This window comes from Schistocerca americana, chromosome 2 (assembly GCF_021461395.2).
Source record: "Schistocerca americana isolate TAMUIC-IGC-003095 chromosome 2, iqSchAmer2.1, whole genome shotgun sequence".
NCBI lineage: Eukaryota > Metazoa > Arthropoda > Insecta > Orthoptera > Acrididae > Schistocerca > Schistocerca americana.
The window spans coordinates 329,504,127-329,517,432 of NC_060120.1; the positions used below are offsets into that span (position 1 = coordinate 329,504,127).

The 13,306-nt window shown below is 39.0% G+C and overlaps 1 protein-coding gene across 3 annotated transcripts in view; it reads right to left on the reverse strand.

Moving 5' to 3' along the window:
- LOC124595578 (WD repeat and HMG-box DNA-binding protein 1) overlaps window positions 1–13,306 on the reverse strand; it is a 200,119-nt gene that overhangs the window by 72,125 nt on the left and 114,688 nt on the right. For all 3 annotated transcript variants that reach the window (XM_047134369.1, XM_047134368.1, XM_047134367.1), the window contains 3 exons: window positions 9,240–9,445; window positions 6,009–6,143; window positions 594–764 (listed from right to left, as the gene is read on the reverse strand). In XM_047134369.1, the coding sequence (XP_046990325.1) occupies window positions 594–764; window positions 6,009–6,143; window positions 9,240–9,445 (512 nt within the window). The remainder of the gene's footprint in view (window positions 1–593; window positions 765–6,008; window positions 6,144–9,239; window positions 9,446–13,306) is intronic.

The following is a 13,306-nucleotide window of genomic DNA, read 5'->3' on the forward strand; positions in this document are numbered from 1 at the left end:
GTGTCACTGTGGTGTGCCAAATGCTGTTTATTGGTGTTATTTTAGGTTGTTAATAAAAGGCGGAACCTATATCCAATTATTTTAACTGCAAACACAAAAGAAATACAAGAATTGCAAATCCAGAAGATGAAAAATATTTCGGTCCCCTGAGATTCATTGAAAAAGGGTTTTACTGTAGTTGGCATATCCTACTCCTTCCATGTGTTGTAAATATGTCACATACTTTAACTGGGCGATCCTGCTGTCATTGAGAGTATGCATAGGACTTGTTTTATGTTGCAAGTGCATTTATTTTAATCCCATGACATTAAAATTGATGAAATGTCCATTATTTCTTACTACCACACAAATTTCACTTCAAATTCTTGTATTCCCAGCCAAATTAAAGTGATTCAAAACAACGTCTCTTGTTTAATGCCTGCATTAATTGTCTGCAGAAGAGAATAAAGTAAAAGCAAACATAATCAGTAGAACAAAAACAGTGTATTTGTTATTCACCCTTAAATACAAAGGGAAAGAAGTTATTGGATATCGTAATTTTCAAACAATTTTATTGACTAAAGGTAAAATCTTAGCACATGTATTTTACTTACAGCAAATAACTTAATGATGGTCTCCTTTATAGTAGTTTCAATTGCATCTTTTTCATTCAAGTAGTTGTCATCAGTTCTACTTAAGGCTTCCACACCACCCAAAAGTAGCTGAGATCGCCAAAATTTTTCTTCTAGCCCAGCCTTTTCAGTTGCTTCTTCACAGAGTGGGATCTGGAGATTCAAAAAATGTTAGCTGACCAACTGCTTTGACAGTGCTTTGAATACAATGGATAAAATAGCATACTGGTTTAACAATATCCGAATACAAAAGATTAATATATAAAATTGTCCTTTGTGAAAGTACATATTAACAAAATATTCCAGTATTTCTTATAACAAAAAGGCATAACAACTGACAATACAACAGTGGATGCTCTCTTTTAGCTTACAAAAATGTAAACAATAAAAAACAATAGAAAATCCAGGTTGGAGTATCAACAATGTAAGGAAAAGATAGACTGCTATTTGCCATACAGATGACATGCGAAGGTGCAGACAGGCTCAATTAAAAGACACATATTAGCTCTCAGCCACAGGCTTCACCAGTAAAAGAAAGAGAACCACCCACAACATTCATTTATATAAACAATTACACCTTACGCACAAATGACTGCCAACTCCGGCAGCTCAGACCTCAATGCATTCTCGTCCAAGCTGCCAGAGTTGGTGGTCATGTGTGCATGAGGTGTGCTTGTTTGTGTGACTGAATGGTGTATGTTTCTCTTTCTTTTATTGACGAAGGTGCGGCCGAGAACTAATGAGTAAGTGTCTTTTAATTGTGGTTGTCTGTAACTGGATGTGTCATCTATACCGTGAGTAGCAATCTATATTTTCCTTAAACTGTTGTATGTAAATAACAAAAAAAATTTTTAAGGCTAGTACTCTTGATACACTTGGTTTGAGTGTAGATTGTATACAGTTTTTCTGTTGCTTCATTGAACACTGTAATGTCATGAACAGGTACACTCAATACCCTGTCCACATTAAAGTTATGCCTCTAATTCAGATATCCACTTTATCACAAACCTTCCTTTTCACACGAAATTTAAAAATGAATAAGCACACCGTGTGTGGCACATTCCTTTTTCACTCCTTTTCAGACTATTTCTATCACTATTATAGCACGCATTAAGTAAGTGATAATCAGTGGGGGGATGAGAGTGCGTGTAAGGGTGACTACTATTAAACATGGTTCAGTAGGACACTACTGATGTAATAGTAGGGCAAGCAATTGTTTATCTGACTATTTGCTTTAAAATTTTAGTACCACAAGTAACACAGCACACCACCATACAATGGTGAGAAAAATATAACAGCTACGACATTTCTTGAGGAGCTATCCCAGCATCCGATCCTATGAAACTCAGTTCGTTCCGTTCCTCCACGAGATCCACAGTGCTGTAGACAATGGTGCTCAGGTTGATGCCGTGTTCCTTGACTTCAGGAAGGCATTTGACACTGTCACACACTGCTGTTAAGTGAAAAAAAAGTACGAGCTTATCGAGTATCGGAGCAGATTTGCGGCTGGATTCAAAATGTCCTTGCAGAGAGAACTCAACATATCACTCTCAACGGAATAAAAATCAACAAATGTAATGGTAATTCCCAGAGTACACCAAGGAACTGTGATAGGACTGTGACTGTTTACACAGATAAATGATGGCTCTTTAAGGCCATTCACAGATGATGCAGTTGTCTATGACAAAGTAGCAACGCCAGAAGATAGTAATTATTTGCAGAATGACCTCCAGAAAATTGATGGATGGTGCAGGCTCTGGCAGTTGACCCTGAATGTAAATGAATGTAACATACTGTACATACATAGGCAAAGAAATCCACTACTGTACAGCTAAATTCTTGATGAAAAATTCCTGGAAACAGTATCAACCTTAAAATATTTGGGATTAACTATTGAGAGTGACCTCAAGTGGAATAACCACATAAAACAAATAGTGGGGAAAGAAGATGCCAGACTCAGGTTCATAGGAAGACACTTAGGGAAATATAGCTCATCCACAAGGAAGTGGCTTATAAGGCACTTGTTCAACTGATTCTTGAGCATTGCTCATCTATCTGGGATCTCAGCAGGTAGGACCGATACAAGAGATGGAGAAGATCCAATGAAGAGCAGCGCGTTTTGTCACAGAACGTTAGTCGGCACAAGGGTGTTACAGAGATGCTCAACAAACTCCACTGGCAGACATTACAAGCAAGGCATTGTGCAGCACAGATATTTACTACTGAAATTTTGAGAGAGCGATTTCCAGGAAGAATTGGACAACATATTATTTCCCCCACATATGTTTCACATAATGAACATGAGGAGAAAATTCAAGAAATTAGAAATAATACTGTCGTTAACCAACAATCATTCTTCCCATGTGCTATTCTCGAGTGTAACAGGGTTGGAGGGCTCAGTTAGTGGTACAAAAGTACCCTCTGCCACACACCATTAGGTGGCTTGCTGAGTATGATGTAGATGTAAATGAACAACTGTTCAGTTTTCAATGCCAGTAACAGAAGTACTACACTGCCAATAACAATGAATGCACAAAGCTAAGGCTTACTCTGTTAACACGATTCACTGTGTTGCAAAACAGACCATGTGTCCTTGATGAATGCGTCATTATTTGGTCCACCTATCAAGCCATTTCCCTCATTGCTGTTAACATCTTTTCGCTCTTCGATACTACTGACTTTCTCTTTTATATTTTGCTGCATCCTTTACTGTCTTTCTTTCCCTAGGTTTCTGCCTCTTGTCCACTATTTCCTTCCTTTTTTCTTTGTATATATATCCCTGTTTGTCTTCTCTAAGTTCTTAGTTTTAGTATATTCTTCCATTACTATTAAGTTGCTGACTGCCTTATCTACTTCTTCTAACTTCTGATTTGCAAATCCTGTGTGGCATTAGCATTTCGTTATCAATCTCCTTTACATTCTGTTCTGCTATGTATCTCTCTACCTAGGACACAAGCAAGTTTCCTATTCAACTCCTAAAAAGTCCCATTTACCCCAGCCATTTTCTTTCTTTTTCACCTGGATGAAGATGATTTTCATAAAATAACATTTGTGTTCTCCCCTTGTTTCTTTCTCTACTCACTTCTATGTCACAGCCTTGTAACCAGACCTTATTTTTACTTTTATTTTGGTGGCACCTTCATTTTAGAAATCCCAGGCCTATGAAGTAGTTGATATTCTGAATAAAACAAGACAATTTGTGAGCAGTGTGCTACAGGCATTGATCAATCAGAGCAGTAATGATAAGCACGCATGCAACATTTAAATAAACATAAATAAAATGCTAGCTTTCACGACTACTTATTCCTTCAGCAAGAACGAGTTGGTGAGAATAAGCTTAAGATTACAAGCAAGACTGTGTCGACACCAAAATCGAAGTCAGTCGAAAAACAACAGCATTGGTATTTTTTAAAAGCACTAGTATTTTGCTATTCTACTGGTGAACTTGCCTTACCTCTCTGGTACAAATCCATCCATGATAAGCAACTTCATGTCACACTCAACAAAATGTGTGCACTTATCACTGGCTATCTGAAACTTAGTACCACAGATAAGTTCTACCAGCGGCTGGGGTCAGTCTACTGACAGTCTGACGGGAGTTAATTGCCTACAAAGGGAGAATAAAGTCCTACACATCACTGCAACTGGGTTTACGAAGAGACCTAATGTCTGCAACTCCTAATGGTAATCAAGGGCTATGTACACAAAAGTCATCCTAAGGTGGTGATGTGCTCAATTTCAGAAGACTATCACTGGATGTAACCATCAAAAGAACTAGCCCCCTGACTATCACGAAAATTGTGAAATATGGAAATCCCTTAACACAACAAACTGTGTGCGGGAACAACAAGGTCAAAAGAGATCTAATGTGGACAATTATAATCATGTTCTGACAATTAAACACCTCTACCTCCGCCCTCGTATTTCTTCAACTCTTTTATAGTAGTCTGTAGGAACTCTTCTGTCATTTTTTTGGTTACATATAAATTTCATGATGTCTTATTGATTTATCACATCAAGCTATTCTCCACATTATTCTGCACCCTTTATACAATATTCCCTTTTTGTTTATACTGCAATGGTGTGGTTTCTTTATTGCGTTAACACCACACTGCACCATAATCACTTCAACTACCTTAATTTCTCTTTTCTTTACCCCCAAATCACCTTAGGTATTTCTTCACTCAATAAAACAGCACCATTCGTCCACAGGTATCAGTTTTCGTTTGGTCCCCGGATACCTGCAGAATTCCTTTTTGTTAACATTGCAACTATGTGATTCTGTGAAGTATTGATATTTGCCTTTTTACAGCAGAAAACCGCCATGTGTTATACCCATTTCAAATCTATTTTCTACTTCTAAACTGTTTACCACCTTCAGGATCTAATGTCAGTAACTTCTAATGGCAACTGACATCACCCACTTATGGGTTAATTGTCCGCCCCAATAGCTGAATGGTCAGCGTGACAGACTGCTGTCCTAAGGGGGCCGGGTTCGATTCCCGGCTAGGTCGGGGATTTTCTCCACTCAGGGACTGGGTGTTGTGTTGTCTTCATCATTTCATCCCCAACCAGCATGCAGGTCGCCCAATGTGGAGTCGAATGTAATAAGACCTGCACCAAGGCGGCCGGACTTGCCCCGTAAGGAGCCTCCCGAGCAATGACGTCAAACGCTCATTTCCATTTCCATGAATTAATTTAGTCCAACCAGCACACACTGTTTTGCAATATACAATTTGTGTTACATGTGCCCATACATATAGAACAGTTCTATTCCAATAATGTGTACTTCCTATTTCTTCTGTTAGTTAGTAATCTGATGTTCCTGACACAAATAAAAATCCAGTAGACAATCAAGACTTGTTATTTACAAACATATGGAATAACTAAAGATAACCATTCACCTTATAGTTACACACACACACACACACACACACACACACACACACAAGCTATAATTTCCTGGCCTGGTGCTGTAAGAATTGTTTTGTTATTGAACCTCTGTGTCAGTTACTCTATATCCAAATAAAAATCAAGAAATACAACCCCAAACACACCTGCATGACTGCAAATGTCAATTGTAGATATGTTTTCACAATAGCCAGTAACTGTCTACTTAAGAACATACGTTTCAACGATAGGTGATGATTTTGTACAAAAAAAAGTACCGCATGTTACTGCTAAGCACACTGGTTTCTTAACAATATGATGATGTGTATGTTAAATGACTCAAAGATATGGAGGTACAACAGGTAACCATAAAATATATCAATTTCAATTGCCATATCTATAACATAAGGTGATAGGTTACAGAAATAAAATAAACCAACATTAAACCAGCTAAATATAGCAAACATGATCCTCTTTTGTCATCTGTTTGGATAGGAAAAAAATTACCTTTAAGGACAGTTCCACAACAGCTGGCCGTGGAACAGTAGGCGGGTACCTGGCTCCCTTACACAGCACACATCTCACGTTCTGGTACCGTTCACTCACACCCAGCACAAAGTAATGGTCTGACTTGCCACTAGTCTAGGAGGAGATGAAGTAACACAGTAAGACACACAATTTCAAGAGCCATTCAAGCAAAATACGAGACTTTAAGAGCTCACAATGTTTCTACATAAATAGCAAATAAAAGCAAATTTCATGGTCTTCAAAGCATTTTAAATACAACTAATGTTTTAATTGTGAACTTTTATTTGACTTTAAATAATTCTGAAACACACAATACCTTTCCTCCAACGCAATTTTTTACGCCTTACAGTATAATATTTACTTAACAAAATGTAGGAAGTGCACAAATAAAACAGCTCAAGAGAGCACATGAAATTGTTGATAACAGCAATATAAAATGGGCGACCAAAAAGTTTTCATTTGAGGATGTTGCTGCAGCGTATATGCAACCCAATACTACTCCAATGTGGGTATATAAGCACCGATATGTAGGCAAGAGATTAGTGAGGCATTCGTGTCTTTCTGACATGCATGCAGTAAATGTGGAAACATGAACTATGGTGTCATTATCACCAAATGCATCCAGTCAGGACTATGTGCTGTTATGCATTTCTTGACTACTAAGGGACAAATACTGGAATACATTCATCATAGAATGAAGGACGTGTATGGGGTGTATGGGGCAGCAAGTCTGTCAAAAGCCCTTGTTGTGAAATGGTGTGCCAAGTTCCACGTTGTTCATGATTCAACACAAGATGACGGTTGATCTGGGAGGCCAACCTCATCCATTACGTCAACTCAAGTGGAAGACACTCAAGCAAGCACCCTACAGAACTGAACTTTCCCCTTGTGATTGCTGTTTCTCATTCATTCCCCTTAAAGAGTAGAGGTTGTTACAGGGCATTTAACACGCCCTTATCAGTCCATGAAGCAACACAAGTACTACATAGTGATGTGCTGTAACTGATTGTGGTTTACAAATGGGAAAGGGGGTGGTGGTGGTGGTGTTACTTTTATCTCCAAACTGGGACTTTAGTTTGGAGAGCCTTTTGGAGAGAGCTCCGGTATTTACTTGCAGCCAAGGGAAACCTCCAGAACCTATGCTGTGTCTGTTCCCAAAAGTGTTTAATGCTCATTTATACTGTCTGAAATCGTATGTTACATGAATCTACAGAAGTACACATCAAATATCAGACCCTGAAAAGTGCTGCTATCCTCTCCTTTTCATGACCATTGTTATTTGTAAAGTGTGGTTTCAGTACACTCACACAAACCCGAAAGTTCCCCCACAGTTCTCACAGATGTCACAATTAATGTAACTCACTGGCAATGTCATCAGCATGCACATATTTGTGCAGTTTTCCACACAAGAAAACTTTCTCACTAAATAAAACCGTCATGGTCTGAAGTAGTCACATGATTGTTACTTATATGAACACAGTCCAACAGCTAAGGTCAAAATCCCTTGAATACCATTACTACAGCACACATCCGAACAATTTTGTCACGTATGTGAAAGTTTCATAAAAGAAAGCATACATCTAAATGATAAACTTCACAGTGAAAACACTTCTCTATTTACATAGGAGTAAAAACAATTTTCTGTGCCTCATTTTGAATTAGGATCATCCAGGAAATTTATCTGCACTCTAGTGCTCACCCAGGCTTGTGAGCAATTAATTGTAATGATGCCAATACTTAACAGCACTGTCTCCAAATTACATATACAAATTGAACATTTTGGTCATGACTGTGCCATATTATAAAGCTATTTATCTGAAAGGCATAAAATAATTCAGCTTGTTTTGTCACATGTATCATGTTCGGCCTCTATGGAGTCAGAAAATCTTTACATATTATGAGTCAATACCAACATAAAAGTATTATAATTTTATATTATCAATGCAATATTAATCCTGAAAGAAACAATACATGAGAAAATACTTACTGATTTTTTTTTTATTTCTCCATTCTGACAGATTCATCACTGGATTGTTGGAACATGTAGACTTATTTTTAATCAGTTTATCACCAAAAGGGTTTCAGTTTGCAAGATCTTTTCCCAGGATATGAACATTCTACATCTCACACAGCAAGTATGTCATTAGTTTTCAGGTAAGCAATCTCCGCAAACACACACCATTACAAAATTACGTAACTGCTCATGTCACTAGGAAATACTGGCAGTGAAATACCATAGTCTATTTGTAAAATATTTTTGCTTCTTGTACATTAATGCATACTTTCGAGTTTCTGGGTGTGATATGCAAAATGTATTCTTGATTAGATGCATTTAAAATTATAATTTACTGATATAGCACATCAGGAAGTGTGGCATTACGAGATCACGTCTTACCACGAATGTGCTACTTTGAATTATGCATTTTCACTGGGAGGAGGGGAAGAATCATTACCAAATTAGGTATTTTTTGACAGAATTTTTTTTTTCCCACTTATGATGTTCAAAATCTGGGGTCCTTTCAAAACTGTACTGACGAGATTCAATTGTAACAGTTCTGTTGTTGGGGAGGAAAGAGGGATATTTTGGGGAAGTGTAAAAAGGAAGGGCAGGTCGCTCACACCCCAGGATGAGAGAGACCCACCTTTAAAGAGGATGGAGGTAGAGAAGGAAAGAAAGAGTCCAGGAAGCACATTATTCTCTCAGACACGTATTACACACAGACAAACCATCACCATATCCAAAGGATGCTAATGCATGCTTGTGCAGTGGTACTCCATAAAGGTTGCCAATTCAAACGCTGGTAGCGGAAAAGTATCTCATCATCAGTATCTGATTGATACAGAAAGAGAAGATGGTAACTTGAGATAACTGGTCTCTAGGCTTTGTGCCAATGTCCTAGGCTAGAACACATTTCTCTGCAGCTTCTAATGAAGCATGGGTATGTGACAGTAGTGACGTGATCCTTCCATAAGGGTTGGTGGCCCCATCTGTGCTATTCAAGAGGATTAGAATGTGTGTCACAACCAGGTTTCACCCTCTCCAACTCTCATCACCAATATAATCATAAGTCTCTTATACCATACAGTTACAGTTAAGATAGCTGATATCCACGCTGGCCAAGTAGGATCATTTACAAAGGCTTGCACCACATACTTAGACACACAAGAAAATAAGTGTAAAAGACATGTACATTACAAAATATGCAGTACCTGGGAAGATGTATCACAAACAGGACTCCAATATCCTTTACGAGAAAGGAAACGTACAACTCCAGCTGAATCTGTGGTGCAGGGTGTACCTTCATCAGTGAAACCTACCCAGTGCAGCTGTGCCTTTGGAGCAAGTGGCAGCTGTTCATATGCAGAGACTGTTGTTACAACATTATCCCTCACAGCTATCAATGAAAATATCAATCCTGAAAAATAAAATGCTGTCATAAATATCTGCAAAAATTATGAGCTTGAAAATAGGCATTAACTAACCAGTGTTTGTAATAAGTATTACGGTATATAATAAAGATTACAATTTAGTTGGGTTAAGCCATAGCAACCATTGGTTCTGACACCTATGCTACTCTGCTTCTTACAGCTGCACTTACAAGATAACTGTGGCCTTTTGTGTATCCATTAACAACTTGATTCTAGCAAAGTGAGTACTATAATATATTCTTTCAAATAAACAAAAAATTAAAGAATAAGTTTAGAAAAGTTTTTAGACTGCTCTTTCATTTATGTTAGAAATAAAATTATGTGCGTTACAATTTTCATTACAGAAACATAAGAAGATATCTAAAGTTTTGTGGGAAAAAGTTGTGTAGTTGGAGAAAAACCATTAAAAACCCATTATGCATCTCTGAACAACAAAGTGTGATGCTGCATTCATACAATGTTTCACACTGACTCAAGTTCAGTTTACAATAACAAAGAAAGAAGACAATTTTTAGAGGCTATGGTATGGACATTAAAAGATTTTATGTAGAGTAATAATAATATGAGTATTATGTTTGACACTACTTAGTACTTCCAGAATGAGATTTTCACTCTGCAGCGGAGTGTGCGCTGATATGAAACTTTCTGCCAGGAATTTTCACTACTTAGTACTGTTTCATTGGCTGGGCATGGCACTGTTTTATTTATCAATTAAGGACATTAGGACGTCTTATCTGATGAAGTATGGCTACACCTTTTAACCAAACTACTTTGCTTCGCTCCATCACTATCTAATGAGAAATTTCTGTCATCCAATCATGGAACCTGTTTAAAATTAATACCTTTAATGGAACACACCAATAACTGTTTCTCTCATGATCATAATTGCTTTACAATTACTGTTACAAGGAAATTCTCTGTGGATATTCCAGGAATTCCTTGCATCCAACATGAAGTGTATACTACTGTTGTACTTGGGTAACAGGAGTATGTGGAGGGGGTGGGGGAGGGGGGGGGGGGGGTTAGTGCCAGCTTCTTGACAATGCCTCTGCCTATATGTTAGCCCGCATCTCGTGGTCGTGTGGTAGCGTTCTCGCTTCCCACGCCCGGGTTCGATTCCCGGCGGGGTGAGGGATTTTCTCTGCCTCGTGATGGCTGGGTGTTGTGTGCTGTCCTTAGGTTAGTTAGGTTTAAGTAGTTCTAAGTTCTAGGGGACTGATGACCATAGATGTTAAGTCCCATAGTGCTCAGAGCCATTTCTGCCTATATGTTCTCATCTTCACTGTTCAAACATACTTGCAAAAGCAAAGGCTCTTCTCAACATCTCAAACTTACGTCCAAACAGTTTTTACCCACAAAAAAACATTAAAAAATTAACCCTTCCCTCGTATCCAAATATGTACAGGTTTCACAACTCAGACTGCCACATTAATTCCTGATTTTGTACCTTACACAACTATTGTGTCTCTCGTACAGTGTAGCAAAATACATAGCCTACTAACTGTCACCACCATCAGCCAATTCAATCATTAAATGATGTGGCCTCTTCGAATCATGGATTCAGGTACACTTTCAGCAGTCCTCTACAAGTAGAATGGTCTTGGGCAGTTCTCTGTCAGGTGCTACCAGCGATCTTCTTGATATCTTTGTCCCATCTGTCCAGTGGTCTTCCTCTGGGCCTCTGATGCTCTCTCGGACTCCACTCCAGTACTAGCTTCGTCCATCTGCTGTCTTTTCTTCTCGCAACATGGCCAGCCCACTGCCATTTCAAGGAGCCTACTGTCTCTAAGATGTCCTTAACCTTCTTCACATACTGGATGTCATCTGCCCTTTTCCTATCCTTTCTGTTATAATCCATGGCTCTCTGTGCTGTCCCAAGTTTCGCTTTTGTAAATGAGTTCAGTGTCCATGTCCAGCAACCATACGTCAGCACAGGAAGAATGCATTGATCAAATACTGTTTTCTTCAGATTTACTGTCATTTTTGATCTGAATACTGTTGAATTCCTTCCAAGTGCTTGCCGGCCAAGCTGGATGCGCCGATAGATTTCTGGCTTTGCATCTCCCTTCATATTTATAATCTGGTCAAGATAGTTATATTCACTGACCTCTTCTAATGGACTGTCCTTGACTTTCACATCTCCAGCTGGGTCCCATTTGTTGGACATTACTGTTGTTTTGGAAAGATTCATGTTCAAGTCAACCAACTGACTTTCCGATGCAAGATCTGTAAGTAAGTTTTGGAGCTCTGCGAAGTAATTGGCCAGTAAGGCAATATCTTCAGCAAATCTCAAGTTGGTAAGCCTTCTTCCATTCATTCTAAATCCCTTACCTTCCCAGCTCAGCTTTGACATAGCTATTTCCAGTACAGCCGAGAACATTTTTGGGGAGATGGGATCGCCCTGCTTGACACGCCTCATGATGTGGAATTCTTGAGTTGATTTGCCGATATTAACATAAGCTGAAGAAGTCTCGCAGATATTGCTGAGCACTTCAATGTACGCTGCTCCCACTCCTTGCTCACTCCAAGCTTGGAGGACAGCTATATGGCTAACGTAGTCAAACGCCTTTTCAAAAATCAACAAAGGCAATGCAGAGAGGCATTCCATCTAAATTCATTTTCATGACTTATATTAGTTTTGTACTTTTATGAATTTGAAGCCATTTCCCTTTATGTTCACCCACTTCTCACTCCTACCCAACTCCATTTATCATCAATAGATGTAAAACCCAGCAATTGCCATATTCTCATGTGAAATCACTGCTCCCCCCCAGGCCTTGAAATTCATGCTGTAGTCAGTCACAAAATGCATGGTAATTCTGCACTGCCTGGTTCCTTCCACAGTCCATTGAATGCATACAGTCACTGCAAACAAAAGGCTGTTGAAAATAAAAATTCATTGTTAGTTAAAGTGGACTGTATGTTTAAAATTAGATTGTGGCGAACTATTACAGGTATGTCTGAACAGCATGTTCTGCCATGGTTCAGGTCAGGTAGAAATTCTTATCAGCAATGAATGTCTGGTCACCGCTATGGCCTTGCGGCACCCTGTACCAATACAGAACAGTCTGCCCACTTAATTTAATATATACAGGACTTTGAACCATGGGCCTTGCCGTTGGTGGGGAGGCTTGTGTGCCTCAGCGATACAGGTAGCTGTACTGTATGTGCAACCACTACGGAGGGGTATCTGTTGAGAGGCCAGACAAACATGTGGTTCCTGAAGAGAGGCAGCAGCCTTTTCAGTAGCTGCAGGAGCAATGGTCTGGATGATTAACTGATCTGGCCATGTAACATTAACCAAAACGGCCTTGCTGTGCTGGTACTGTGAACACCTGAAAGCAAGGGAAACTACAGCCATAGTTTTTCCCGAGGTCATGCAGCTTTACTGTATGGTTCTTGGGTAAAATGGTCCCCATCCAGATCTCCGAGCACGGACTACTAAGGAGGACGGCGTTATTAGGAGAAAGAGAACTGCTGTTCTACAGATCAGAGCATGGAATGTCAGATCCCTTAATCAGGCAGGTACATTAGAAAATTTAAAAAGGGAAATAGATAGGTTAAAGTTAGATATAGTGGGAATTAGTGAAGTTTGGTGGCAGGAGGAACAAGACTTCTGGTCAGGTGAATACAGGGTTATAAATAAACTGCAAAAAGGTGGCATTTTATGGAAATGGGACGTGGATAAACTGAAAGAACCAGAGGTTGTAGAGAATTTCAGAGAGAGCATTAGGGAATGACTGACAAGAACGGAGGAAAGAAATACTGTAAATGAAGAATGGGTAGCTTTGAGATACGAAATAATGAAGGCAGCAGCAGATCAAGTAGGCAAAAAGACAAGGGCTAGT